Below are 26,334 nucleotides of genomic sequence, written 5' to 3' on the forward strand. Positions count from 1 at the left end.
CCCGTCTCACACCTGAAAGACAGCTCTGGTCTCTAGGGGCGCCTGGCTTTCCAGGCAGATGCTAACAGTTCTGTAGGTAACCCCAGTTGCCCATCCCTAGTCTGGGGCAAGAGGCCAGGGTGAAGTACAACCTGATCGATCACTCCAGCCCCGTTTGGAGTTGCTATTTTGCCGCTGTTAGTTGAGGTCCATTATCCTGTAAGAACCATCGCAGGGGCAAGCGGCTGGCTAGCTGGAGTCAAGGAGGCTGTGGGGTAGGGGTGTGCTGGTTTGGGTCCCCGAAACTATCAGCGAAGGTAGCTCGCCCCGCCCACTGCTGCCGGGAAAGGCCCCGCCTCTGGGTCAGTGAGTTCCCTGGACCAGTGCCCTGGGGGGCGGAGTAGGACGCCATTAGCCAGGCTTGTCAAGCTGCGTGTACTGTGCAGAATTGCCATGGAGCTGGACGGCGAGGGGCGCGCGGTGGTGCGGCCACTGCTCACCGACCTCTACCAGGCCACCATGGCGCTGGGCTACTGGCGCGCAGGCCGGGCATGCGAGACAGCAGAGTTCGAGCTCTTCTTCCGCCAGTGCCCGTTTGGAGGCTCCTTTGCCTTGGCTGCCGGCCTGCGGGACTGCATGTGCTTCCTGCGCTCCTTCCGTCTGCAGGACGCAGGTAGCTCCGCAACCCGCGCTGGTACTCCTCTGGCTGGGAGAGAATCCCGCTCCCGCTCCTGTGCCCTCTAAATGTGGCCCTGACCTCTGAGGGGGACCTACCTGCACTCGGCTGGCCAAGTCCTCCCCCAGACCACATGTATTCTCTATCATCCCAGACGTGCAGTTCCTGGCTTCGGTGCTCCCCCCAGACACTGACCCTGGGTTCTTCGAGCACCTTCGGGCTCTTGACTGCTCTGGGGTGACGGTGCGGGCCCTGCCAGAGGGTTCCCTCGCCTTCCCTGGCGTAAGTGTCCTGCGAGCTGGGGGGGGGGGGGAGTTGGGAATGGGGGGTGGCCCAGGAGGTCCCTGCTGTGGATCTAATTACTCGCCCCGCAGGTGCCGCTGCTGCAGGTGTCTGGGCCCCTCCTTCTGGTCCAGCTGCTGGAGACTCCGCTGCTGTGTCTGGTCAGTTATGCTAGGTGAGCAGAGCTGAGAGATGCAGGCAGTCGGAAGGTCTGGGGGCTAAGTCGGCCCACTGGGCTCACCTCGCCTGTCACTCTCCACAGCCTCGTAGCCACCAATGCTGCTCGGCTTCGCCTGATCGCAGGGCCGGATAAGAGACTGCTAGAGATGGGCTTGCGGCGAGCTCAGGGTCCAGATGGGGGCTTCACGGCCTCCATTTACAGCTACCTGGGCGGTGAGGCCTGGAAAAGGCATAGGTTGGGGAAGGGAAGGTACCACCATACCCGGAGTCCCTCAAGCCTGCTTACCTTTTCACCCAGGGTTCAACAGCAGCAGCAACACCCTTGCTGGACAACTGAGGGGTGTGCCCGTGGCAGGGACCCTGGCCCACTCCTTTGTCACTTCATTTTCGGGTAGTGAGGTGCCCCCTGACCCGGTTAGTCCTGTTTTGTTTTGTGTCAGGGTCTTAGGTAGCCCCGATTGCTCTTGAAATCCTGATCCTCCTGCCTCCGTCTCAGTGTGTACTTCCATGCTGTGCCCAGTCAGTACCCTTCTCAAACCAGCTCTGCTGTAGAGGACAAGATCTCAAAACCAACTTGTATCCCACTAGGGTGGGCTGGACCCTGTTGTATATGCTGACAGATACTGCCCTGGACACTTGGTCCAAGGCTGCACTAGAAAGCTGGCGATACGTGGCACCACCTTTGCCCCCAGGCCATGGTATACTGGCCACTCCCAGGTTTTATGCTGTACTCTAGAACCAATTTTTTTACTAATCTCTTTCTACAGATGTTGGCTCCAGCTTCTAGTGAGGGCCCCGCAGTGGACCTGACGGCCAGTGTCAATTTGTGGCTGAAGCGTGTGTGCAGCTATCTGGGGTTGGAGGTGCAGGAGCCACATCCAGGGGAAAGGGCAGCATTTGTGGCCTATGCGCTGGCCTTTCCCCGGGCTTTCCAGGGCTTGCTAGATTCCTACAGTGTACGCAGGTGAGCTGGGAGCATTCTGTCGGGGTGGCCTCGGCGGAGCCACTGAGCTCCTGATCCCCTTCCCCCCCCTTTTTTTTAAACATGCAGGAGTGGTCTTCCCAACTTTCTGGCCGTAGCCCTGGCACTGGGGGAGCTGGGCTACAGGGCAGTGGGCGTGAGACTGGACAGTGGTGATCTGCTTCAGCAGGCTCAGGAGATCCGTGGGATCTTTCGAGCTGTTGGTGCCCAGTGAGTTCCCCATGAGGGGTGTGGTGTGCCTGCTAGAAACTCCTTGTGCCAGTCCCAGGGAGATGGGGTTAGGACAAGGAGGGATGGTCTCTCCTGTAGTGAGACCATGGGCCCATGTCAGGGGCAACTGAAAAAGCCCTGGAAGGGAGGAGTAGGGTAGGACCATCAGGGGTCCCTAAGAAAAGGGCAGGTGTAGGCATGGCTGACTGGGAGGGAGGGAGCAAGGGAAGAGGCCAGGGTGATTCAGGAGCATCTGAGGGGGTGCCGTCTGTGAACCCATTACATGCAGGTTCCAGGTGCCCTGGCTGGAATCTGTCCCCATTGCAGTCAGCAACAACATTGATGAGAAAGAACTAACACGACTGTCCCAAAAGGTAGAGTGGAAGGGGGACAGGTGGAGGGCAGTCTAGGGGGCCCTGGCACCCTACAGGGGGCAGCTTGGCTCAGCGTCACCTCCTCTGCCCACAGGGCAGTGAGGTGAACGTCATTGGCATTGGCACCAGTGTGGTCACCTGTCCCAAACAGCCTTCTATGGGCTGTGTCTACAAGGTAAAGAGAGTGTTTGGCCCCAGGCGGGGCAAGTCTGGAAGAACATGGGTGGTAGAGGACGGGGGTCCAGCTGTCCGAACACCCTGTCTTTGCAGCTGGTGTCTGTGGGAGGCCGGCCGCGAATGAAGATGACAGAGGACCCCGAGAAGCAAACCCTGCCGGGGAGCAAGGCTGCCTTCCGGTTCCTAGGCTCCGATGGTGATTCCCCTCCGCCTCTCCCTTGGTCCTTTTTCAAGTCTCCAGCCCCCGTTTGACGTTATTCTTGCCTTTGCTCAGGGTCTTTCCTACTGGATCTACTGCAGTTGGCCGAAGAGCCCCCACCCAAGGCCGGGCAGGAACTCAGGGTTTGGCCCCGAGGGGCCCGGGAGCCCTGCACTGTGAAGCCAGCCCAGGTGGAGCCATTGCTGAGACTCTGCCTGCAAGGGGGACAGGTGACTGCCCCTCATGTACCTTCACTTCAGCTGAGCTCTGATCCCCAGCCAGCATCTCTACCTTCCCTTTCTCCTCCTCTGCAGCTGTGTGAGCCACTTCCAACTCTCGACGAGTCCAGAAGCTTTGCCCAGCAGTCCCTGAGCCGCCTCAGCCCTGCTCATAAGCAGCTGCAGAACCCTACAGTGTATCCGGTAGGCTTGTAGGTGGCCTGCCCTGTGTGTCCTATGTGCCCCATGCCCCACTCCCCAACCCCAGCTTCCCGTATCCCTCTTTTTCTCTCCACAGGTTGTGCTGTCAGAGAAGCTGCGGGCACTGGTAGACAGTCTGAGTGCTGGAGGGCCCTTGTAAAAATCACAGGGGTGGTGAACTACCAGAAATAACATGACTCACTGTCGCCACAACTTTGTCGTGTGTTGTTAGTTCACAGATTTCTGCCGCTCACTTGACTTCCAGGGACTGGGCCGGAATTGAGTTGAGGCGGCTCAGGGACTGCTAGGCAAAGGTTCTGGACTCATCCAGGGATCAAAGTGGCTCACACAGTTGCAGGGGAGGGGAAGGGGAAGGGTAGAGATGCTGGCTCGGGATCAGAGCTCAGTTGCGCTGGGAATCTGGAATAATCGGAAGCACAGGTCCAGCATGTGGGAAGGCAGCCATGGGGCTGGACTGTGGGGACCAGGTCTGAGTGGAACAGCAGGGCCATAAGACACAGAGGGTTTATGTTTACCTCTGTTTTGAGGATGTTATTGTGAAGGCCCTTACCTACTAGAAGCAGATAGGGGGTTCCTAAGGTTGCGGTGAGGCGTCAGAGTCTACTATAATAGCCTCAGGCTCCCATATCTACTAAGGACAATGTCGCCCATCAGTAGAGGTATCTCAAGCTTCCCATGCCAGCCCTGCATGATCTATCATCTGTTCTAGGCCGATCAGGCCCTGGCCTCGGGTCTCAGCTTCTGACCCAATAACCAAGGAAGGAGGAGAAGCTTGGAAAAGCTGAGGCTCCAGGGGGCTGGCTCTATGAGGGCTGGAACTGCCTGGGCACAGCCAGCTAGGCAAGGCTCCAGAGGAACTGCCCAGGAGGAAATGTCTTAGTCACTGTTCTACTGCTATGAAGAGACACCATGACCACGGCAACTCTTATAAGAGAAAAAGCATTTAATCGGGGTCTGGCTTACAGTTTCAGAGGTCATTATCGTCACAGTGCGGAGCAGGGTAACATACAGGCGAACATGGTGCTGGAGAAGTAGCTGAGAGTTCTTTATACAGAAAGAGACACTGGGCTTGGCACGGGTTTTTGAAACCTCAAAGCCCACCCCCCATGACACACTTCCTCCAACAAGGTCACACCTCCTAATCCTTCTCCTTTCCAATAGTACCACTCCCTGGTGACTAAGCATTCAAATGTATGAGCCTATGGGGGCCATTCTTATTCAAACCACCACAGGAGGTTCATGGCTTGGCAGGAGGCAGAAGCAGGAGACTTGGGCAACCTGAGGTACAGGAGCTGAGGGTGAATGCCCACTACTTGGAAGACTTCCACATGCACTTCCGCCTGCCCAAGTAGACTGTCAGACCAGTCCGTCCAGCTCCCCTGGCTTAGTTCTGGGGAGTGCCTATAGTGTGGTTGGGTGGAGAGGGGATTTAGGGCAGAGGTTGGGTCAGCTTTGGGGAACACGAACCTGGAAAGGGATACCACTGGGAACACAGTATACATACACACTGCCTAGGCAGCCATGGGAAAAACAGTCTCAGCAGAGGGGTGGAGGACACATAAGCAGACATCTCACCTCAGAACCGTCAAGGATACAGAACGGCCCACATCACAACAGTGGGTACTTGCAAACATACTTAGGAGGCTTCACCTGCCCTCACCTCGTTTGCTCCACACCCCAAGTATCTCAAGTTCAGAGATGATGACAGTATCCGACCACACCCATTCCCAGGATGTCTGGCCGTGTGATAATACAGGGGCCTAGACCAGCCCCTGACCCTGCTAGAGCCTCCTCAGAATGACCTAAAACTGCTCTGGGCCCCTCCCCCAGATAAGGGGGCAGGCAGTTGGGTTAAAGACCTTCCTCCTCCTTATAATCCACTATCTCCATGGGTACTGGTGGGCAGAGCCAATCTTGCCACACTACTTGACTCCAGCAGCCTGGGCAGCAACCCTTCATAAGAAGCCCATGCTAGGATACTTCTGTGATTTCCCCAGCCAACCACTGGCGCGTGCTCAGACACGCATGCACGTATGTGCCTACGCCACCACGCCTGTCTGTAGGCCCGCCTGTGGGCCCGCCCGGGGCCTGATTCTAGGTCAGGTCTGGGCACACCTTCACTGGAAGAGTGGTGGCAGGGGACGCTGGTAGGAACACCATGGCTGGGGGTGTGTGGGGCCGGGGCCGGGATGGCCCTGTGGGGTCCCTAACTCTTACAGCTCTAGCTGAAGGGATCCGGGCTAACCAGGGGCAGCCTGTGGGACCCTCTTCCAGAGGCCCTCAGCCTGAGCCCTCGGAGCCTGGGCCTGAGGCTGAGATCTACCCTCAAACACTCACCCCTGCCTTTGAGGCCCAGCCTGGGCATGAAGTGGTTGCCCCCACAGCTGGCAGTGAGAACTGTTTCCCACACGATGCCCAGGAGCCAGCCCCCGAGAGACCCTACCAGGTGAGTATCGAGGAATGAGGATAGATGATGCAAAGTTTGGCTGTCGTTCACTCGAGCACTAGAAAGAGAAGAGGGACTGGAACCGGGGAAAGTATTAAGGGCAAAAGAGGGATAGAAAAGATCACAGGGGAAGAGGGTGTGACATCGGAGGCATGAGCAGGCTGGGGAACTAAGGAAGAGAACTGAGACATGCTCGGGGACTCCATAAACGCCGTGTCCCACGCCTTCCCTAGGCCTCCCAGTATTCCTGGGAGGAAGGAGCCCTTGCAGACCTTGCTTTGTATACGGCTGCCTGTCTGGAGGAGGCTGGCTATGCGGGAACCCAGGCAACAGCGCTCACTCTGTCCTCAGCCCTGGAAGCCCGGGGGCAACGACTGGAGGACCAGGTTAGCATCCTCACCCCCCACCCAGTGAATCCCGCAAGCCTCCCTTCTGGGTAGGAGGAGAATACAGCCTCAACCACACTCCCCCTAAAGGCGATTCTTACTGAGTGAAGGTGGGCGCCGTGCAGCCAAGAGTCTCCTTTTGCGTTAAAGGGACCCTGACCACTTACATTTGCCCCCTTTACCCAGGTCCACGGTCTGGTGCGTGGGCTGCTGGCACAGGTGCCTAGCCTGGCAGAGGGGAGACCCCGGCGGGCAGCCCTACGGGTGCTGAGCGCACTGGCCCTGGAGCATGCGCAGGATGTGGTGTGTGCGCTGCTCCCCAGTTCTCTGCCCCCGGACCGGTAACCCGCCCCGCCCTCCCAGCCGCGCGGCCCCACGCGGCTTCCTTCCCCCTTCCCGCTTGATTGCTTAATCATAGAATGTGGTCCCTGAAGCAGCGGGCTGTAAGGGAGCAGGGCCTCAGAATCCCCTCCCTTGACTGTTGTTGCTGCCTCAATCGGTACCCAAGTTTAGTTAACACACACACACACACACACACACACACACACACACACACACACACACACGCCTTCCTGCTTTTTCCTGTGGATGTGGGTGGGGTAATCAAGCAGGGTGGCTTGGGTGCTTGGAAGCCTCTGGCTCTTCGTGTCATTTACCCCAGAAGTTATCTTTGGTTTATTCTGTATAATAATTAAAATAGTAGTTAGTAGTAGTGGTAGTGGTAGTGGTCAGGTCTGCTTCCTGTCCCTGACCTAACAGGGCTCAGTGTGGTCCGGATGGCTGCTGATCTCCGGGACTGGCTCTGCTGTGGTCTGCATTGATCTTCTCTGGGATGTGGGCCCGTGGGAAAATGGTTTACGTCAGGAGGCTTTTCCTAGAGTCCTAGTGGTAGTCTTCCTGAGGATTCCATGCAGCTCTTTCCTCACTGTGTGGCCCTTCACCCCCAGGGCAGCTGCTGAGCTGTGGCGAAGCCTAAGCCGGAACCAGCGTGTAAATGGCCAGGTGCTGGTGCAACTGCTGTGGGCGCTGAAGGGCGCAGCGGGTCCTGAGCCTGAGGCACTGGCGGTAAGTGGCTCCAGGAGGTGTCGTCGGGGGGCGTGGCCCAGCCACAAGCAGCCCAAGAGTAGCTCCGTGATGGTGGGACTACAGATTAGCTCCCGAGGCACACTTGAGCGGTGGGAGGGATGTCCTGCACACATCCAAATTCGGCAGAGTTCCAAGGGTGGGCTCGCTTGATCTGCAGGCCACACGCGCTCTTGGGGAGATGTTGGCAGTCTCTGGCTGCGTGGGAGCCACTCGAGGTTTCTACCCTCACCTGCTGTTAGCCCTGGTCACACAGCTGCATGAGCTGGCTCAAGGTGTCCATTCCCCTGACAGCCCTAAGGTTTGGGAGCCTTTTCACCGAGGGCCACCTCACAGCCACGCCAGGTGAGAAGTACATTGCGGGAAATGAGGGGTGGAACAGGCCCTTCTCACCCTCACCGCCCGCTGCCCTTCTGTTCCTACCTCCAGCTGCACCGTGGAGGCCCTGAAGGCCCTGCTCACAGGGGATGGTGGCCGAATGGTGGTCACGTGCATGGAGCAAGCAGGAGGCTGGAGGAGACTGGTAGGAGCCCACACGCACCTGGAGGGTGTCCTGCTGCTGGCCAGGTGAGGAGACACCCCAGGACAGCACAACAGGAGGAGGCTCCCTGCTGGCCAGGTGCGGTGGTGGCATGGAGGAGGTGGTGGGGATGAGCCCTTCCAAGCGAAGGAAGAGCTCCCTTTTGCCCTTCTCCAGTGCCATGGTGGCGCATGCCGATCACCATCTGCGAGGCCTTTTTGCAGACTTGCTTCCTCGGCTACGAAGTTCCAATGACCCTCAGCGCCTCACAGCGATGGCCTTCTTTACTGGGGTGAGCCCGCTTCCCCAGAACGGTAGTGAGGGGTGACTGTCTGCACAGACGCAGAGAAGCACTGACTCTATGTCCCTTGCCTAGCTGTTGCAGAGCCGGCCCACTGCTCAGCTCTTACGGGAGGAAGTCATCCTGGAGCGGCTTCGAACTTGGCAAGGCGACCCAGAGCCCACCGTGCGCTGGCTGGGCCTACTTGGTCTTGGCCACCTGGCAATGAATCGTGGGAAGGTGCCAATCTGGTAGCGCCGGGCGGGCCAGGTGGGTCCTAGGCCGAGTCTGGAAGGGTCGGGCCACAGTCCTGTCTTTACAGATAAGGCATGTGAACACGCTGCTGCCCGTACTCCTTAGAGCGCTGGGCGAAGGCGATGCACGACTCGTGGGTGCGGCTCTAGGCGCACTCCGGAAGCTACTCCTGCAGCCGGGAGCACCGGTGAGGCTCCTCAGCTCTGAGCTGCGACCACGCCTCCCGCCGCTACTGGACGATGTGAGCAAAATCCTGCCCTGTGGTCCTACCGTGTCCTGTTTGGAATTGTCCATAGATGCGCAGTCCCACCCACAGGCTCTCCCTAGGGTGTCCACCCAGTTGCCTGTGGTCAGATCGAGGCTTAATATGAAGCCTCGATCAGCCCCCCCACCCCCCACCCCCCTACCCCCCTCCCACTCTTGCTTCCTTGAGCTCTGACTGTATTTTCACGTGAAGGCTCGGGACTCTGTCCGTGCTTCAGCGGTGGGACTCCTTGGAACGCTGGTGCGGCGGGGTCAGAGAGGGCTCCGGCTGGGGCTTCGGGGACCCCTGCGGAAACTGGTGCTGCAGAGTCTGGTGCCGTTACTGCTGCGCCTACACGACTCCAGCCGGGACGCTGCTGAGGTTGGTATTCTGCCCGCATCTGTCTCATCCAGTACTTCCACTCCTACCTTGTGGCCTCTCTGAAGGTTTCAAGCCGGGGACAAGGACCTCAAGGACTTCGAGGTCCAGGTCTTCTTCCCTTGGGCTGGTGTACCAAGCGCCTCACCCTGGGCTTTTGCCAACCTTTTCTTCCACCACTTGGCATCTTCTGGACCCCTAACGCGGCTTGTTTCCTCCATTCCAGAGCTCAGAGTGGACGTTAGCTCGCTGTGACCAGGCCCTTCGATGGGGCCTGCTGGAGGAGATGGTCACTGTGGCTCACTATGACAGCCCCGAGGCTCTCAGCCGTGTCTGCCACCGCCTGGTTAGTAGAGAAAGTGCCTTGACGGAGAGAGGGTATGGTCAGCCGCTCACTTGTCCTGGGATTCTATAGGCCACGCCCCCTCCACCTGAGCTAAACAGGACCACCGTGCTCCAACGAGGCCAATCCACAGCCGTTGTTCATGCTGTCTGCTCCAGCCTCTTTTCCAGGAGGAATGATACTTCTGTGCTGTCATGAGCATTTGTGTTCCTAGGTTCAGCGATATCCGAGCCATGTTAAGCACTTCCTGAGTCAGACCCAGGGCTACCTGCGGAGCCCACAGGACACCTTGCGCCGGGCAGCCACCGTGCTCATAGGTGAGGCAGTCTTACCCACGTGGCTAGGGCTCTGAGAGCTGAGCCAACCTCTTCTAGGGTTGGGCCAGACCTCACTGGTTTGCTTTGGTACAGGCTTCCTCGTCTATCATGCTAGCCCCAGTGGAGTCAGTCAGGACCTGTTGGACTCTCTGTTCCAGGGTGAGGACTAGATCCGCCATGGGGTAGGGTCCTGGAGAGATGGAGGGTGCTGGAGGGGAGTGGACAAGACAGAATGGGTGAGGGCCGGCCCCAGGCTCCTCTCCCATGCATCCTAAGTGCCCCTTTATACAGACCTAGGACAGCTGCAGGGCGACCCGGAGACTGCGGTTTCCGCGGCAGCGCACGTGTCTGCCCAGCAGGTGGCGCTGCTTGCCCGGGCGCAGGTCCGACCACGCCGCTCCAGCCTCTTACGCTTCATCCGCCATCACTCATACCCTACAAGGCCCCATCCACTGTATGACGATAGTCCGTTCCTACGCCGGAGCCTTGCAGGCCGATGGAGCTGCCCTGAACCTCGGTGAGCCAGGCGCGGTATCCAGATTCATGGGCACCCACTATCCATGCTGTGACCTACAGCAGATCTGCAGAAGAGTCACCCTGGGCCTGGTGCTGGACACTGGCGCTCATTGCCCCGAACTATTTTCTGTGGGCCCACCATGTGACAGCTGCGTGGCGGATGGCACATTCCATCCCAAGTCCCTCTTGTAGTGTTGGTATTTATTCTCTGCCAGGCCAGTTCTGTCAACTCCCTGGAGTGTGCCCTTTGCCCTAAGCTTGGACTTGGTGCCTGTCCCGAGTAGCAGCTCCTTCCCAAGCAAGGGTCTGATGGAGGCACTGAAGTTGGTGCCGCCATGCCCTGCCCGCTTCCTGAGGCTCAGTTTGCCTAGCTACAGTCGTACCTATCATGGTTTTCCTAGTTACGCCAGCAGTCTGTCACCCCGGTTTCTTCTTCCAGCCGCTATTCCTTACAGCTGTCCTGGGTTATGTCTCCTGTGTCTTTGAGGTTATGTCCTCAAGAGGCATTGACTTGCTCTCCTGTCCACACCTGCTGCCCCTATTCCTTTGGATAACCAATCCATTTCCTACCCCACCCGACTCATGTCAGAACCACCTGTACAGTGGTGTTCTCCAGAAGGTATCTCTAACATCCCTTTGTGCTGGAGAGCCCAAGCCAGGATTATACCCGTGGGTTGAAGTATGGGAAGCAGGCACTTCACACCCACCAGACTGTGAATGGGTATGTCATTACCCAATGTCCGGTACCGGGCTCAAATGGAAGGCATACTGGACAGACAGCAGGAGTCAGCCATAGTTGTGACCCCACCCCTCAGCATTGCCGAGGCAGCTTCCTTGACTTCGAATGCCTACCTTGGAACGTCCTCAGGCTGCAGGGAGGCCTCCTCACAAACACAGGCTATGCACAGGGTGGTCATGAGTTGGGGAGCTGTTTCCCCACCCTGGAATCTCTCCGGGACAAGCGTGGGATCCCATTCACCTTTGCTTCCCTGGCACCTACGTGGAAGGTGTTCAGAATAAACATGACTGGGGTTGGACGACTGTCTCAGAGAGCGGTTGTGATGAGCTGGGCGCTGCACAAGATGCAGCTTGCTTGGCTGGAGGTGAGCAAAGCAGTGTGCAGCAAGACGACGGTCAGGGACTGGGGGAGGTGGCTCAGTGGTTAGGGCACTTGTTGCTGCTGTAGCTCCAGTTCCCAGGACGGACTTCTGCAGAAAGCCTTCCCACTGCAAGTCTGGCAGCTAGGGGCTGGATTCTGAACTGTGCCCTCCTTTTTTTCTTTCTTTCTTTCTTCCTTCCTTTTTTTTTTTTTTTTTTTTTTTAATGAGACAGGGTTTCTCTGTGTTGCCCTGGCTGGCCTGGAACTTGCTAGGTAGACTGGGCTGGCCTCGAACTCACAGAGATCCACCTGCCTCTGCCCCTCTAGTGCTGGGATTAAAGGCCTGTGCCACTGCCTGGCTTTTTTTTTTTTTTAAGTATTTTTTGTTTTGTTGTTTTTGTTTTTGTTGCTCTCCCTTTCCACACAGGCCCTGTTGTAGGCCCAGCCAATCTCCTGTTTCAAATACTCTCACATGGTCCTTTTCACTGGAGATCTCACTAGACCTTCCACCAGGGCTTTGGGTGTGGTTGGCAAGACCTGCCTATGTTCTGCCCTCCAGGACCTAAGGGTCCCGGAAGCGTTACTGTGGTGCCATGCTTTCTAGGATGTTCTGTTCACTCAGGCTTGCCTTCCAGGAGTTTTTCAAGGACTTCTGGGTAAGATGGTTATCCTGGCTAATTTTATGTCAACTTGACAATAAGGTAGAGTCATCTGAAAGGAGGGAACCTCATTTGAGAAAATGCCTCCACAGGATCCAGCTGAAGGGCATTTTCTTAATTAGTGATTGATGGGGAAGGACCCAGCCCATTGCGAATGGTGCCATCGCCTGGGCTTGTGGTCCTGGGTTCTATAAAAAAGCAGGCTGGGCAGGCCATGTGAGCAAGTCAATAAGCAGTACTCCATGGGCTCTGCATCAGCTCCTGGCTCCTGCCCTGTTTGAGTTCCTGCCCTGACTTCCCTCAGTGAAAGACTGTCATCTGGAAGTGTAATCTGAAATAAACCCTTTCCTTCCCAAGCGGCGTTGGTCGTGGTGTTTTATCTTAGCAATCGAAACCCTAATTAAGACAATGGCAGAACGGTGGCTGCCTCTGTGAGAGCTGAGGAAAAAGAGAGTCAGAATAAGGAGGGAAAGAAAAGAAAAAGATTGTCAGAAACAGCGGAAGTGAAAGGATGGTGGAGGAGAATAAACATGCCACACAGAGGAACATACCTAACCCAGACTCAGCTGCACAGGTCCCTGGCTGGGGGAAGCGACTGAGAAGCTACTTCCAAAAAGTAAGGCAGATAAAAGCTTGGCAGTCGAACCACCAGGACAAGCCCACAGCGCTCAGGAGCCTCAAACCCGCTTGCCATTTTTTGGTGAGGGAATTGATTTCTCTGGTGGATGGTCTGCGCTGAATGAAATCTCATTTTGTTGTGCTTCTGACCCCAAGAGCAGCCATCTTGAGGAACTGTTGTTAAAAACAGAGCTACCCCCCCCCCCGGGGGGGGGGGCCTGAGATAGGGAATAGGTTGGAGAGATTTAATTGGCCTGCCATATCTGGGAGAAGGAAGGCCCAGAAAAGTGGATATTGGGAGTGGGAGGCCCAGACACTAGCTGGCCGAAGTGTGCAGATGGTAGGAGGCTGGTTCAGATCAGAAGATGCGTAAGGGGAAACAGTAACAAAAAATTGTCCTCCCCCACAGACAGAGTTCCTCTGTGTAGTCCTGGCTGTCCTGGAACTGGCTCTGTAGATCAGGCTGGCCTCGAACTCACAGAGATCCGCATCCCTCCACCTTCAGAGTGCTGTGATTAAAGGTATGCACCGCCACCACCACCCAGCAACGTTTTTGTCTTTTATTTCCCCTTTATTTATCTAATTTTGTAGCTGAGCTTTTTCACTATTGGGAAATGTTTTTTTTTTTTTTTTTTTTTTTTTTTTAGAGAGAGGATTTCACTATGTATCCCTGGCTGGCTTAGAACTCACAGAGATCTGCCTTCCCTGCCTCCTGAGAGCTGGTATTAAACGTCCAGCTGAACCTATCTTTTAAAATAGAAATAAAGACATCCTAAGGCAAGCACAGGCTAAAGCAGTTCATGGCCACTGGGTTAGCAGTGCAGAAGACACTTAGAGAACACTATACACAGAGAGGAAAGAGAGCAAACCTCAATTACAAGAGCGCAGGAAAGAATACGTTTCCTGAGAGCAACAGCAGAGCGAAGGACCCCACCCACCAACCCAGTCTAGCAAGCCAGCAATACCCTGATATTAACAGGGAAGAAGATCATAAACAACAATCCAGCTGATCACAAAACAGTAACAGTTACAAGGGTTTGTACACATATCTCAAAACTAAGCTACATGGGTAAAACGTACCAATGAGGGAGATTGATCAATGAGATTGTAGAACTAGATCCAGCCGTATATTTTCTCCAAGAAGCACACATATTGTTCAAGATGTCCAGGGATGATATTCAAGTAGGGGAAGCAACCCATCAAATGAAAGGAAGCTGAGCACAACTGATATGGCTAATCACATAAGCTTCCAAACAGAAGTATATAGCAGGTCGCTGGATATTAGTAAGGGGAAACATCCATCTAGAAGATGTAGTAATTGGAAATATGAATGCAGCAAACGTTGGGTTTCATAGGACATATAACACTAATGGACATATAAGGTCAGATAGGGCCAGATATATTAATAGTGGGTGGTTTCACTATCCCACACTAATCTCTAGATAGGGCATCCAAACTGATAATCAAAGAAACCTCAGTGTTGAACTCTGCAATAGAAGAAATGGACTTAACAAATGGAATGAGAGAATAGTCCATCCAACAGACACAGAATACACACTTTCTCAGTACACGGTGGAAACTTCTCCAAGACTACAAACCAAGTCTTTCCAAATACAAAAGGATCAAATAATCTCTTGTATTTTATCAGATTACAGTGTAGTTGGGAATCAGTAATAAGAAAAACAACAGAAACTGTACAAATACATGGAGATTGAATAACAACACCTTTAAATGACCAGTGGGTCACTGAAGAAATCAAGGAAGGAATTTGAAAATTTCTAAAACTAAGTGAAAATGAAATACAAGTTACCAGAATCTTTGAGATGCAGGTATGTACACACACACACACACACACAAAAGCACGTGCGCACGCATGCACACAAAAAATTTAAATCAATAGTGTATGTAGTTTTAAAACTTAAAACCAATCTCCTCAAACACAAACAAATAAAAAACAAACAAAAAAATTGGTGAAAGATTCCATTAACTGTAGCTTCAAAACAAAAAATACCTCAGTGAAGAAGACCCTAGAAGGTGGAAAGATCTCCCATGCTCATTGGTGGACAGAATTAACACTGTGGAAAGGCTACATTACCAAAAGCAATCTAATCTACAGATTCAACATAATCCTCATCAAACACGTGGTGACATTCTCCTAGAAACAGTAATTCTAGAATTCATATGGAAGCACAAAAGCACCCAGATCACTAGAGGAATTCTTGGTGGTGCTGGAGGTGTCACAGTACTGGATACTAAGTTTTAGTACAGAGGCACAGTAACAAAACAGACTCAGACCAATGGAGAAAAATGGAGGGCCCAACAGTGCTGTAGAATATTATTTTAAGGTGTTTTGTTTTTGTTTTTTGTTTTATTTTGTTTTGTTTTAAGACAAGGTTTCTCTGTGTAACAGTCCTGACTCTCCTGGAACTCACTATGTAGACCAGGCTGGCCTCGAACTCAATGAAATTGCCTGCCTCTGCCTCCCAAGTGCTGGGATTAAAGATGTGCACCACCACTGGTGGGCCATGTTAGGGCTTTTTTTTTTTTTTTTTTTTTTTTTTTTTTTTGTGCTCTGGAACATTTGTTTAATGATGCAAAGATGTGTTTGATTAAATATAATTCACCTGTGGTCAAGAGGCTGAGTCAGCAACTAGCTGACAGGAAATGGTAAGAAGCGGCCCGGTGGAGAAGGGTTTTTACGTAGGGTCGAGGAGAAACATGAGGGCTTTTTGGAGGATGCGAGCAAGGTGAGGAGGTGAGCTACTTGCTATTCAGTCCTTCCGAGGAGCAGAATTCCACCTTAAGCTTGGAATCTTGAGTTCTTTAGAGGGAAAGAGATTTAGTTAAGTTCCCTTCATAGCTTTGAAAGAATCAGTGCCTGAGGGAACAGACACCTAATTTTTGATAAAACTTGCAAAAACATACATTAAAAAAAAAAGACAGCCCCTTTAACAAATTATTCTGAAAAAACTTGATTTCTCCATGTTAAAGAAGGAAACTAAGCCTGGCATGGTGGCGCACACCTTTAATCCCAGCACTCAGGAGGCAGAGGCAGGTGGATCTCCTTGAGTTTGAGGCCAGCCTGGTTTATATGGCAAGCTCCTGGACAGCCTGAGCTACATAGTAGAGAGACCTTGTGTGGTGATAGTTTGTTATACTCTAACAATAAAGCTTGCCTGGAGATCAGAGTAGGAGCTAGTCACTAGAGACCAGGCAGTGGTGGCACATGCCTTTAATCCCAGCACTTGGGATTTCACGCCTTTGAGCCTGGTACTTGGGAGGCACATGCCTTTAATCCCAGCACTTGGGAGGAGGAAACAGGAAGTGATAAGGCAGGGTGGGGACAGGAGCTTGGCCTTTTTTTTTTTTTTTTTTTCCAAGACAGGGTTTCTCTGTAGCTTTGGAGCCTGTCCTGGACTAGCTCTGTAGACCAGGCTGGCCTTGAACTCACAGAGATCTGCCTGCCTCTGCCTCCCGTAGTGCTGGGATTACAGGCATGCGCCACCACTGCCCGGTGGCCTTTTTTATTCTGAGGATTCAGTAGAGTTAAGAAGTGGCTGTGGCTTGCTCCTTTGTCTCTCTGATCTGAGTTGCCGTGGTCATGGTGTCTGCTCACAGCAATAGAACAGTGACCCCAACAAAATGCTCCAGCTACAGTGGAATGTTCAGTCCCGTCTGGTTAGTAAATCCTGAAAGTTGCATGTCTGCGATGTGCCGGGGAGAAGGGGGCTCTGCTGCTTCTTCCTCTTCTCGGCATGCTAAGGCTGAGCTACACTGTGTAGGGGGTGTGGCTCCCACCAAGTACCAACACACTTCTCCTGGCTGTACAAGTTCCCAGGGGTGACCACAACATCTTGGCCACATCACTTAGGGACATCTCTCCCTAATCACAGAGCCCATGGGCTGCTGAACCTTGTGAAGAAGGGACTCCCCACGTGCCATGAAATCTGTTGAATTCCCAGAATCTGACTGTGTGTAGGTCACACTTGTATGCCGGTAGTATTGTCACAGAGCGTGGCTCTGCTACCTTACCTGTGTGCCCCAAATCCCCTGAAGCAGAGGGTCGTCCTGACCCTAAGTATAGACTTACTCCTAACCTGTTCTGTGCATTTTTTCTAGGAAAGTATGTGTGTGGGGCATGCTGGGGTATGACCATGTCCACGCACAGGTGCTGTGTAGCAGTTTCCATCCTTCAAGGAAGTTCAAGACAGGAAGTAAGCCAGATTTACCGGGCCCATGCCTCCCCAAGAGTATATGAATGGTAAAGACTGCAAACAGTCCCTCCCAGAGAAGCCCACTTGCCCAGCAGAAGCAGAGACCAACAGAACTGCCTGGCAGAAACAAAGCTGAGCTGCCTGGAAGAGGCACCAATGGAACCACCTAGAAAGGTCACTCTCGGGGTTGGGAATTTAGCTCAGTGGTAGAGCACTTGCCTAGCAAGCGCAAGGTCCTGAGTTCGGTCCTCAGCTCCAGAAAATAAAATAAAGGTGTATGCCACCACAAAAAAAAAAAAAAAGAAAGAAAGAAAGAAAGAAAGGTCACTCTCCAAGCTGGTGAGCTGTGCAGTGTGCCCCAGGTTTCCAGATTTTATGACCTGTCACCCGTGCTGGTGAGGTGTGATGGTATTGTGGCTGTCTTTGAGTCATTATCTCGGCTCCTCACCCATATTCCTGTGAGTAATCGCAATACAATTAACTGGTTACCAAGTTGGACTTTGGTCATATCCATGTTTTGGCCTGCCCTTGGTTCTCTAACTGGGATAAGTAGACGTTTGTTCCTGTCTCCCTGGGAAAAATCTGTCACACAACAGGGCAGGCTCGCTTTGGCCTCACAGGTTGGCTGGAGTGAGGTGATGGCCTTCAGAGCCATCATGCTTCTGTGTGGGCAGACCCCACTCCTACCCATCCTGCCAATGATCCAGGACCCCTGAAAAAACGCAGTCACATCCGGGAAGTGGTGCACATGCCTTTTATCCTGGCACTCGAGAGGCAGAGGCAGGCGGATTTCTGTGAGTTCGAGGCCAGCCTGCTCTACAGAAAAAGTTCCAGGACAGCCAGGGCATCACAGAGAAACCCTGCCTCGAAAAACCAAAACCAACCAAACAAACACAACAAACAAACAACAACAAAAACGAACTTGGTTGCTATTCTTTTCTTTGTACATTTATTGAGTTTTCCCAACTCCTGGGCATGCTTCATTGCATTTTAGCCCTATGGTTGAGTTAGGCTCTTGGCTTTCCATGTAAGGCTTTGCTAGGCAAGATTCTTCCCTGGCTGGAGGGGAAGGGAGGCATACAGGCTAGCAAGGTTTCTGGCTTAGACTTGACATCAGGGCCAGGGAGGCATAGAGTGCACACGTGGGACCCTGAGACTTTGGTTCCCAGTGCACCTGGGGGGTGTCTACCCGCAGCGTTAGGCCACATTCTTCTAGCAAGACCCAGGTGGGATCCTCCTCATTCCAGTTGTTCTCAAGGAGGCTGAGGGGGAGGGACACAGAGCTCGGCTCCTGCCACGGGGTGCTCTGCTCCAAGATATGCTCCACCTACCAGCAGAGGAAGGTGAGAGGTTGTGGGTGGTGGACCTGTAGCCTGAGCCCCAGGGCTCTGCAGCACATGCCAGTGTCAACCTTCCCGGATGTACCCAGGGCCCCCGCCGCATCCCCAATGCCATGGCCTCTCACCAACTCCAGCTGCTTCAACAGCATCGTCGTCTCCAGAGTCTCAGCCAGCAGCTTCTGCTGGGTTTCACTCAGCGCTGGGGAGAGATTGGGGCTGAGAGAGGGTTCTGGAATGCCCCAAATGGATCCCAGTCCTCCCTTCCTGTCCCATGCTAATCGAATCCTCCATGGGCCGCTCACCAGTCAGTGCTCCCAACAGGTAGAAGATTGGCACAGCAAGTTCCAGGACCAGTTCTCCAGAGGGAAGCACCAGACACTCGAGGATGCTGCCTGCCGGGCCATGCAGAGGTTCCACCTCTCCACCACGGCACAGGCCCTGCTCCAGCTGAGGCATAGGTGGGGTAAGTGAGGTTGGGCAGGCTTGGGTAGGCCCTGTCCACCTCCAACACCCTCACTCACTGAGGCCTCCAAGGCTTCCATGCTGGGTTGGTCATGCAGAAGTCTCCCGATGTCCCTTAGTAGTTGTTCTCTTAACTCCATTTCTAAGTGCCGCAGTTCTGCAGAGCCAGCCTTCACCTCTGCACGCAGGCCTTGGAAGTCTTCTGTGGTCACCTGTTCCTCATGGACTGCATCTGGAGGGACAGAAGGCAGCACCACCCTATGCCTATGAGGTCTTGGGGAACACTAAGTAGGAGGGGTAGATTCAGGGAGCAGAGGAGTCTCAGGGTGGATAAGTGGGTACTGACCAGTCAGGAGCTTGAGTGGCGCACACATGGATTGTAGTGCGGTAAGTAGGCTAAAGGCATGCCGCTTCTGGCCATCCTCTCTTCTGTGGCCTAGGCAGGGCATGAGGATGGTGGAAGGGGAAAAGGCTGAGATGTTCCCTGGATCCTCCCAGCTCCATCTCTCCTGTACTGCTGGCAGCCCAGGGCAGATGGAAAGCTAAACAGGCCCAACAACTTCACCCATTGCGTGCGTGCGTGTGTGTGTGTGTGTGTGTGTGTGTGTGTGTGTGTGTGTATGTGTGTGTGTGTGCGCGCACTGAGTACAGAACACCCCATCGCTAACAGATATGTGGGACCAGAGGGGCCTTACTTGATGAGGGTAGCTCAAAGGTCCTCTTCTTATCATCAGGAAAGAGAAGGATATCTGCCAGCACGGAGAAAGCAGACAGGTCACCAACCCCCTTATCAACAGGGCTCTTGGGACCTCATGAGGGATTGCCCTCTATCACCCACACATCAGTGCCTGGCACCCTTGACCACCCTGTCTGGGAGATTATGCAGCCAGATGCCCATTGCATCACCTGGTTAGCTGAAGCAGCCCAGACTTCCTGCTTCCTGGCCAGGTAGTCTGGGCTCTAGAGACAGGCCCTTGACCCTGCACTCACCCCACGTAGGGTCAATGAGCAGCTGGGCCACCCGGAATGCAAGGATGCTCCCTGCAGGAATGGTCACCATCTTCTTCCGGCTTAGGCGGCCCTCGCTTTCACCCTGAAGGATGGATAGTGGCTCAGGGGTGTGGAGTGAATACCTGTGGGTGAGCGCTGGTGACAGGCTTTAGCAGTTGTAGCTCACTGGACATGTGAGGCTATGGGTTGCTTCTGGAAGGGTCTTGGAAGAGCCTAGACCAGCTGCTGCATGGGAGGCTGTTCCCTGGCCTCTTAAGATTCGTGTCATTGCTATGTGCTCCATGCAGGGTCTAGGGCTAGCCACACACCTGCAAGCATATGACTCCAGGCAGTGCAAACTGGCCCGAGCCCTCCCGGTCATGGGTCCGGGTGACCTGCACCTCTTCCTGTGTCTGCAGCACCTCTGTCACCACAAACACATCGTCTCCACGACTCCGAAGCTGTTGCAGGATTTTATGTTCAGGCTGCTGCAGGTGCCTACAGAAAGATTGTTGGGGCTTGCCCACTGTAGACTAGCTCCCTTTCCTACCACCTGATGACAGGTGGGATGAAAAGGCTAGGGAGAGCCGGGTGGTGGTGGCGGCAGCACATGTCTTTAATCCCAGCACTCGGGAGGCAGAGGCAGGCGGATCTCTGTGAGTTCGAGGCTAGCCTGGACTACAGAGTGAGTTCCAGGAAAGGCCCAAAGCTACACAGAGAAACCCTGTCTCAAAAAAACAAAACAAAACAAAAAAAACAAAAACAAAACAAACAAACAAAAAAGAACCCAACAGTGTCTAGGTGGTTGTCTAGATTCAAACAGAGAGAAGTGGACACGTGTACCTGTGGAGAGATTCCATTCTGTACTGTTCATACATGCTCCCAGTCCACTTCACTCCTTTCCCATAGCAGCTGGGAGCTCAGCCTGATCCTCAAGATACAGCCCTGGCAACCGAGGCTTACTGGCTCAAGTAACATCCTTCCCAACCTGCCATTGTTCATAGAGCTCCCTTCCTCTGGGACTTCCCTTGCTCAGTGCTGAGAGATACTGCTTCCGAACCCTCCTGATGCCCGGCACCCAGCAGACTTCCCAAGAGCATGGCTGCTCAAGGTCAGCGAGCCCTCATCCCTGCCAGCGGCTCACCTCTCTTGTTGCATGACCTCCCAGGTGTTCTGAGCCACACGCAGTATACACACATTCATGGAGGCACTACGACTGCCAGACATGGCAACCGCGCCAGCAATCTTCCCCTGGTCCATGCTTGCCAGCGCCACACGGCCCTGCACGTTCCCGTCAACGGCATCAGAGATTTGGAAGCGGCCACAGCATTCGGGTTCTGAAGCAAGACTGGCTCTAAGGTTCGATTACACTAGCCACTGCCTTGCCTTTCCTCTGTAGCAGTGGGTCCTTTAAAGAACTCCCTCCTCTGGAACTAGGGCCAGAGGAACAGAGCTGACAGAGCAAGCGGGCAGAGCTGATAGAGCCCAGGAGGAGGACAGCCTGGGCTTAGCCCACGCCCTTCTATTCAATCTGGGGGCTCAGGATGGGGAAGACGGGACCAGGGAGAGAGATACCTGGTTCTGGAGCATTGGGATCCAGGATGTCTTTGATTGACAGGTTGACACACTTATAGCGGGATTTCCAGAACCATGAGCTCGAGAGTTTCCTGCTCAGGAGGCTGTAGGGTCTGAAGCTGGTGGAGTTCCGAAGGCTGTCCACTGGGATGAGTTCTCCTTTGCAGTCCAGCTCTTTGATGACACTCTTGACCACCTCCTCAAAGGCTGATGGCATGATCCTGAGGGCGGAGAGATCTGTCCTCTTAGTTGCCTCCAGCACTTGCTAATGCCCTCCCTTCAAAGTGGCCTTGCCTTGCTAGTCCTGACACATTCTGACTGACCACTGCACTGACACAGACCCAGTGTTCACTTTGTGGCCCACTTGTCTGTCTCTCCCTGGGGCCATGGGCCCTGGAGAGAGGAGGCAGCCTACAACAGGTCCTGTACTAGCCACACCATCAATTCCTGTGTGTAGCCTTTGGCCACTTGTTAAGGTCTGGGACATCCTGTTGCCCTCCTTGGCTGAGGACCAAGGCTGGGGAGGGAACACAAGCCCCCACTTCTGGGATATTTGGCACAGGAACCCACAGCAAAGCCAGTGTTCAGATTTCAGTGGTTTCCTCCTGGGCTCTCTCTTATGCACAGCTCCATGAGACAACTGTCCTGGATGAACCTTCATGGGTCAGAAGCCAAAACAGGCCCAGGACAGACAGACAACCTCTTTAGTGTGGAGAAGCAGTCCTACCCCTAGGAAACTGGGTTCCTGGGGCCTGCTGATGGTGGAGAGTGAGCCAGGAAGGCACTTGGAGGGCAGGGAGGGACTTGCAGGCCAGGGGATCAGCATGAGGTCCAGAAGCCTAGAAAGTCAAGCCCAAACCAGGCTGGCCCCACTGTCTGAGCTAGTGGGTGGCCTTCATAGAGGCTACGCCCTAGAGGCTAGAGCGTCCTCAAGCTGTCTGGTATAGCGGGGCTTCTGGGGAAGGCTACATCCCCCACCCGACAAACAGGCATCTGGGCCATAGAGCAGACCAAGCCAGAGGAGGAGAAGCCGGACTCTGGGAGGGCTGAGTAGCAGGGTGGCTCACCTCGATCTTCAGATCTTCTCCTCTACTGAGGTGCCTGGGCCCACCAAATGAAGCAAGGAAGTGCGGGGGACCAGGGAAGGGTCTCTTGTCCGCTCAGCCCGGGAGCCACGAGCTCTCAGCTGCTAGGAGGCGCCAGGACACAAAAGTGAAACTGTGAAGCTGCAGCCCCGACGCAGCGGCACGTCCAGGGAGCCCTCCCTCCCTCCCTCCCGGAACAGTTGAACAGCAGAATAGCTGCAGTCTGGCTGCCCCAGCCTCCTCCTCTTCCCTGGAGCTCACCGGGACTGCGGGAAGCGCCTCTGTTCTCAGTAACTGGGAGCTTCGGTTTCATCTGGTCCTGGTACCTAAAACTGCACAGCACTTTTTCTTTCTTAAACATCTGGGCAGTAGTAAAAGATCTAAATGGACTTCTGTAGAGATACACAACTGTGCAAATTGTCCAACAAGCACATCATTAGTTATCAGGAAAATGCAAATCAAAACTAGATCGTATCAAGGCTGGCGTTCATCCTAAGTAACTAGTAGTAAGAATGTGGAGAAACAAACCTGGGGTTCTTGCAGACAAACGGTGGCGGAGCAGCTTTAGAATGTATTGGCAGGTTTTCAAACAGGTGTAGGTTTAGTTACCAGGTGACCTAGGGATTGGACTTTTAGGTGCATATCCAAAGCAAGAGGTTAGCAAGGAAGAGGAAGAGGAGGAGGAAGAGGAAGAGGAAGAAAGAAGAAGAAGAAGAAGAAGCAGCAGCAGCTGTGGGTTGTGCCTGTCAAAAGTGAAGCGTTTGCCTAAAAAGCAAACAGGAGGTCAAACAGATATGTATACACCAATGTTCATGGTAGCATTTACATTTTCTCTTTAGATTTTTAAAATTTTATTTTATGTGTGTGAGTGTTTCGTCTGCATGTATGCACGTGCACCATATGTGGGTGCTGGGAACTGAGCCTCAGTCCTCCAGAAGAGCAGCAAGTGCTCTTAACCACTGAAGCATCTCTCCAGTCCCCATGGTAGCATTTTAAAGAGTCAAACAGATAACCCTTAAATAACCTGAATGTCCATCAATTCATGCACAGATAAGGAAAAAATAGTAATTCTTTACTGTATTTTGTTCGGTTTTGGACCCTGTTTTCTGACTAAGCTCCCCCACCCACACTGGGGTGCCATGGCAACTGGAAGGAGTAAACACACTTCTAGGATACACTGCAGGATGTTGATGAACTGTGAAAACACCGCCACAGGCAAATGAAGCCAGACCCAAACCAAACCACCTAACCAACCAAACAAACCCCACTCATTACTGTGCAAGTTATTCTGTATGAAACTCCCAGAATGAGCAAATCTGTTAGTGGTTGCCAAGGTCTAAGGGAAGGGGGAACAGTAACTCCTAATGGCTTTGGAGTATTTTTCTGGGGGTGTGAGTAATCATCACACACTTTTATTCTATTTTACTTTTTGAGACACGGTCTCATTATGTAGCCTCTGCTGGCCTGGAACTCAACTATATAGACCAGACTGGCTTTGAACTCACAGAGATTCACCTGCCTCTCCTCCTGAGTGCTAGGATTAAAGGCATGTGCCACCATGCCCATACACTTCTGAATATGGTAGACTCATGGGATCATGCACTTTTTAATAGCTGGAGTATAAGGTAGGTATATGAATTGCTTCTCAATAATGGCATTTATTGTAAAAACTCTGGACTCCCGGGGGGGGGGGGCTGTAGAGATGGGTTGGTTCGGTGGTTAAGAGCATGTGTGCTCATGCAGAGGACCCGAGTTTGGTTCCTAGCACTCACATGGTGGCTCATGACCAACCGTAACTCCAGTTCCAGAGGATCCATCCAGTTCTTCTGGCCTTCACAGGCGCGGCCCAGACAGAGTGCACAGACACACATGAAGGCAAAACACCCACACACATAAAATAAAAATAAAGACATATTTTTATAAGTCTGGAGTTTAGTAGAAGCACTCAATCTAGCTATGGGCTCCCTGGGGCCCTAGTGTTCTGGTATCGCGTGCCTTGGAGCTGCTCTCGACCACACAGTTCCTTACAACCAACCTCCTCAGGCCTCTCTTAGGTTGTGGATTGGAACATTGTGGCTTGAGCCCCAGGCTTAGTGTAGATAGAGCTCTTGAAAGTGTGCCCTCTCCCAGGCCCGGCCACAGCAGGGACAGGCTACTGTCAGGTCCCTTCACTGCCATCCCCCAGCTCTTCAGGGGTGTTTATGGGCCAAGTGGGTCCAATATTTCACTTCAAGACATGTTTCTGGACAGAGCTGTTCTCTACCAGGACCCCAGAAATTAGGAAGCTCATCCATATTTCTGACTCTAGGGATTTGCAGGCCCTCTTTATTAGACTAGAGGGGCTCATACACGTGGTATTAGTCTGGTGTGGTCTCTCCATGGTGAAGACTGGGCACCGGCCTGGATGGGAGTGTGGCTGGTGCAATTTCCTGTTCACATTTCCAGTACTATAAAAATAACCTGAAATAAAAAGTCCTGGACTTGTTGGCTCCTGACTCTAGGTATTGTTTGCTCCCAACTCTGCTTTGTCCCTTCCTGAGGAGGGATCAACATCCTACCTTGGGCAAGGGGGGTATAAACCAACCTCTGTTCACCTGCTGATGCAGGCCTTGCAACCTGACCTTGAATCTAACTAGAGGTACCCAGGGCACAAATGCCATAGCAGTGGAGCCCTTCATCTCTGTCTCTGTCTCTGTCTCTGTCTGTGTGTGTGTGTGTGTGTGTGTCTGTCTGTCCATATGCACATGCACCCATGCATGCATCCCTGTGTCTGGCCTGGGACTTGTCCTGAAGGCTCTTCAGTAAGTATGAATTAGCACCTGGGACTAAGTGTTTTTCCTATAGCAGGTTCTAGGGATGAAAGAGAGGTCTCTGTCCCACCCTGAAGGTGATTCCTGGTGTCCCTGAAATGTCATCACTGCACAAAACTAGAAGCTTAGATTCAGATAAAAGGGCAACGTTATCTTGTGTTGACAAAATCCCAGAACCAGTTAATCAGGTAGAGGATCGATGGGGCTTTGGGCACACTTTGAACTCTGACTGAACTCCTTTGCTGATCATGAGTCCATGTCCTTGCTGGTATAGTGGGAGGCTCCAAGGAGTGGAGAGCCAAGTATATATATATATGTGTGTGTGTGTGTGTGTGTGTGTGTGTGTGTGTGTGTGTGTATGTGTCCTCGTTCACCTCAGCTGTCAACCTGACACAACGTAGAGTCACCTGAGACAGGGGAACCTCAAATTGACTAGGTTAGATTGGCCTGTTAGCGTATCTGTGGGGCCATTGTTTTGAATGACGATTGATGTGGGAAGGCCCAGCCCTCTATGGGCGGTGTCATCCCTAGGCATCCTTAGGTGTGCTTGGGCTGTGTAAGAAAGCTATGGGGAGTACAGGCTAGGGAGTGAGCCAGGGAACAAGCCAGGAAGCAGCTTTCCTCTATGGTGTCTGCTACCATTCTTGCTTGAGTTCCTATGCTGACTTTCTTCAAAGATGAACTGTAGAGTATAAGTCAGATAAACCCTTTCCTTCCTGTTGTAGAATATTATTTTAAGGTGTGTTACTTTTTGTAACACATTTGTTTAACTCTACGAAGCTGTGTTACTTTGCCTGTCTAAAACACCTTATTGGTCTAATAAAGAGCTGAAAAGTCAATAGTGAGGCAGGAGAAAGGATAGGTGGGGCTGGCAGGCAGAGAGAATCTATAGAAGGAGAAATCTGGGAGGAAAAATGATGAAGGAACGAGAGGTGAAGGAGGAGGACATCAGGGGCCAGCCACCCAGCTACACAACCAGCCACGGAGTAAGTGTGAAATTAAGATTACAGAAGGAAAAAAATGAAAAAGCCCTGAGGTAAAAGGTAGAAGGGGTAATTTAAAGTTAAGGAAAACTGACTAGCAACAAGCCAAGCTAAGGGCAGGCATTCATAATTAAGAATAAGCCTCCACATGTGATTTATTTGGTAGCTGGGTGGCAGATCCCTCAAAAGAGTAAAAAACCAACAACACCACCTCCTCTTGGTTGGAGTGTTT

At 53.1% G+C, this 26,334-nt stretch overlaps 4 protein-coding genes and 1 long non-coding RNA gene across 5 annotated transcripts; 3 read left to right on the forward strand and 2 right to left on the reverse strand.

Moving 5' to 3' along the window:
* The first annotated feature begins 270 nt into the window (after window positions 1-270).
* Window positions 271-844, forward strand: LOC131896544 (nicotinate phosphoribosyltransferase-like). The gene has a single exon (XM_059247251.1). The coding sequence runs from the start codon at window positions 433-435 to the stop codon at window positions 721-723; it is 291 nt and encodes a 96-aa protein (XP_059103234.1). The 5' UTR covers window positions 271-432; the 3' UTR covers window positions 724-844.
* On the forward strand, window positions 827-3,683 carry LOC131896543 (nicotinate phosphoribosyltransferase-like). Its single transcript, XM_059247250.1, has 11 exons — window positions 827-937; window positions 1,030-1,112; window positions 1,200-1,330; window positions 1,416-1,531; window positions 1,885-2,081; window positions 2,169-2,309; window positions 2,599-2,683; window positions 2,778-2,858; window positions 2,954-3,056; window positions 3,135-3,481; window positions 3,576-3,683. The coding sequence occupies exons 3-11, from the start codon at window positions 1,264-1,266 to the stop codon at window positions 3,636-3,638; spliced, it is 1,200 nt and encodes a 399-aa protein (XP_059103233.1). The 5' UTR covers window positions 827-937; window positions 1,030-1,112; window positions 1,200-1,263; the 3' UTR covers window positions 3,639-3,683.
* On the reverse strand, window positions 1,175-6,657 carry LOC131896545 (uncharacterized). The gene is made up of 3 exons (XR_009375463.1): window positions 6,499-6,657; window positions 4,463-4,543; window positions 1,175-1,337 (listed from the first exon to the last, which is right to left on the reverse strand). It is a non-coding gene; the product is annotated as an uncharacterized LOC131896545 (long non-coding RNA).
* On the forward strand, window positions 5,658-10,304 carry Mroh6 (maestro heat like repeat family member 6). Its single transcript, XM_059247249.1, has 14 exons — window positions 5,658-5,945; window positions 6,179-6,331; window positions 6,518-6,672; window positions 7,279-7,396; window positions 7,575-7,759; window positions 7,844-7,981; window positions 8,112-8,226; window positions 8,311-8,454; window positions 8,537-8,710; window positions 8,927-9,094; window positions 9,318-9,437; window positions 9,649-9,751; window positions 9,845-9,910; window positions 10,043-10,304. The coding sequence occupies exons 1-14, from the start codon at window positions 5,658-5,660 to the stop codon at window positions 10,270-10,272; spliced, it is 2,157 nt and encodes a 718-aa protein (XP_059103232.1). The 3' UTR covers window positions 10,273-10,304.
* A 7,485-nt stretch (window positions 10,305-17,789) lies between these two features.
* On the reverse strand, window positions 17,790-22,483 carry Gsdmd (gasdermin D). Its single transcript, XM_059247638.1, has 11 exons — window positions 22,292-22,483; window positions 21,225-21,445; window positions 20,794-20,986; window positions 19,979-20,147; window positions 19,650-19,752; window positions 19,355-19,408; window positions 19,006-19,095; window positions 18,719-18,891; window positions 18,500-18,644; window positions 18,323-18,396; window positions 17,790-18,184 (listed from the first exon to the last, which is right to left on the reverse strand). The coding sequence occupies exons 2-11, from the start codon at window positions 21,439-21,441 to the stop codon at window positions 17,942-17,944; spliced, it is 1,461 nt and encodes a 486-aa protein (XP_059103621.1). The 5' UTR covers window positions 21,442-21,445; window positions 22,292-22,483; the 3' UTR covers window positions 17,790-17,941.
* Window positions 22,484-26,334: the final 3,851 nt, after the last annotated feature.

Source organism: Peromyscus eremicus, chromosome 20 (assembly GCF_949786415.1).
Source record: "Peromyscus eremicus chromosome 20, PerEre_H2_v1, whole genome shotgun sequence".
Classification (NCBI taxonomy): Eukaryota; Metazoa; Chordata; class Mammalia; order Rodentia; family Cricetidae; genus Peromyscus; species Peromyscus eremicus.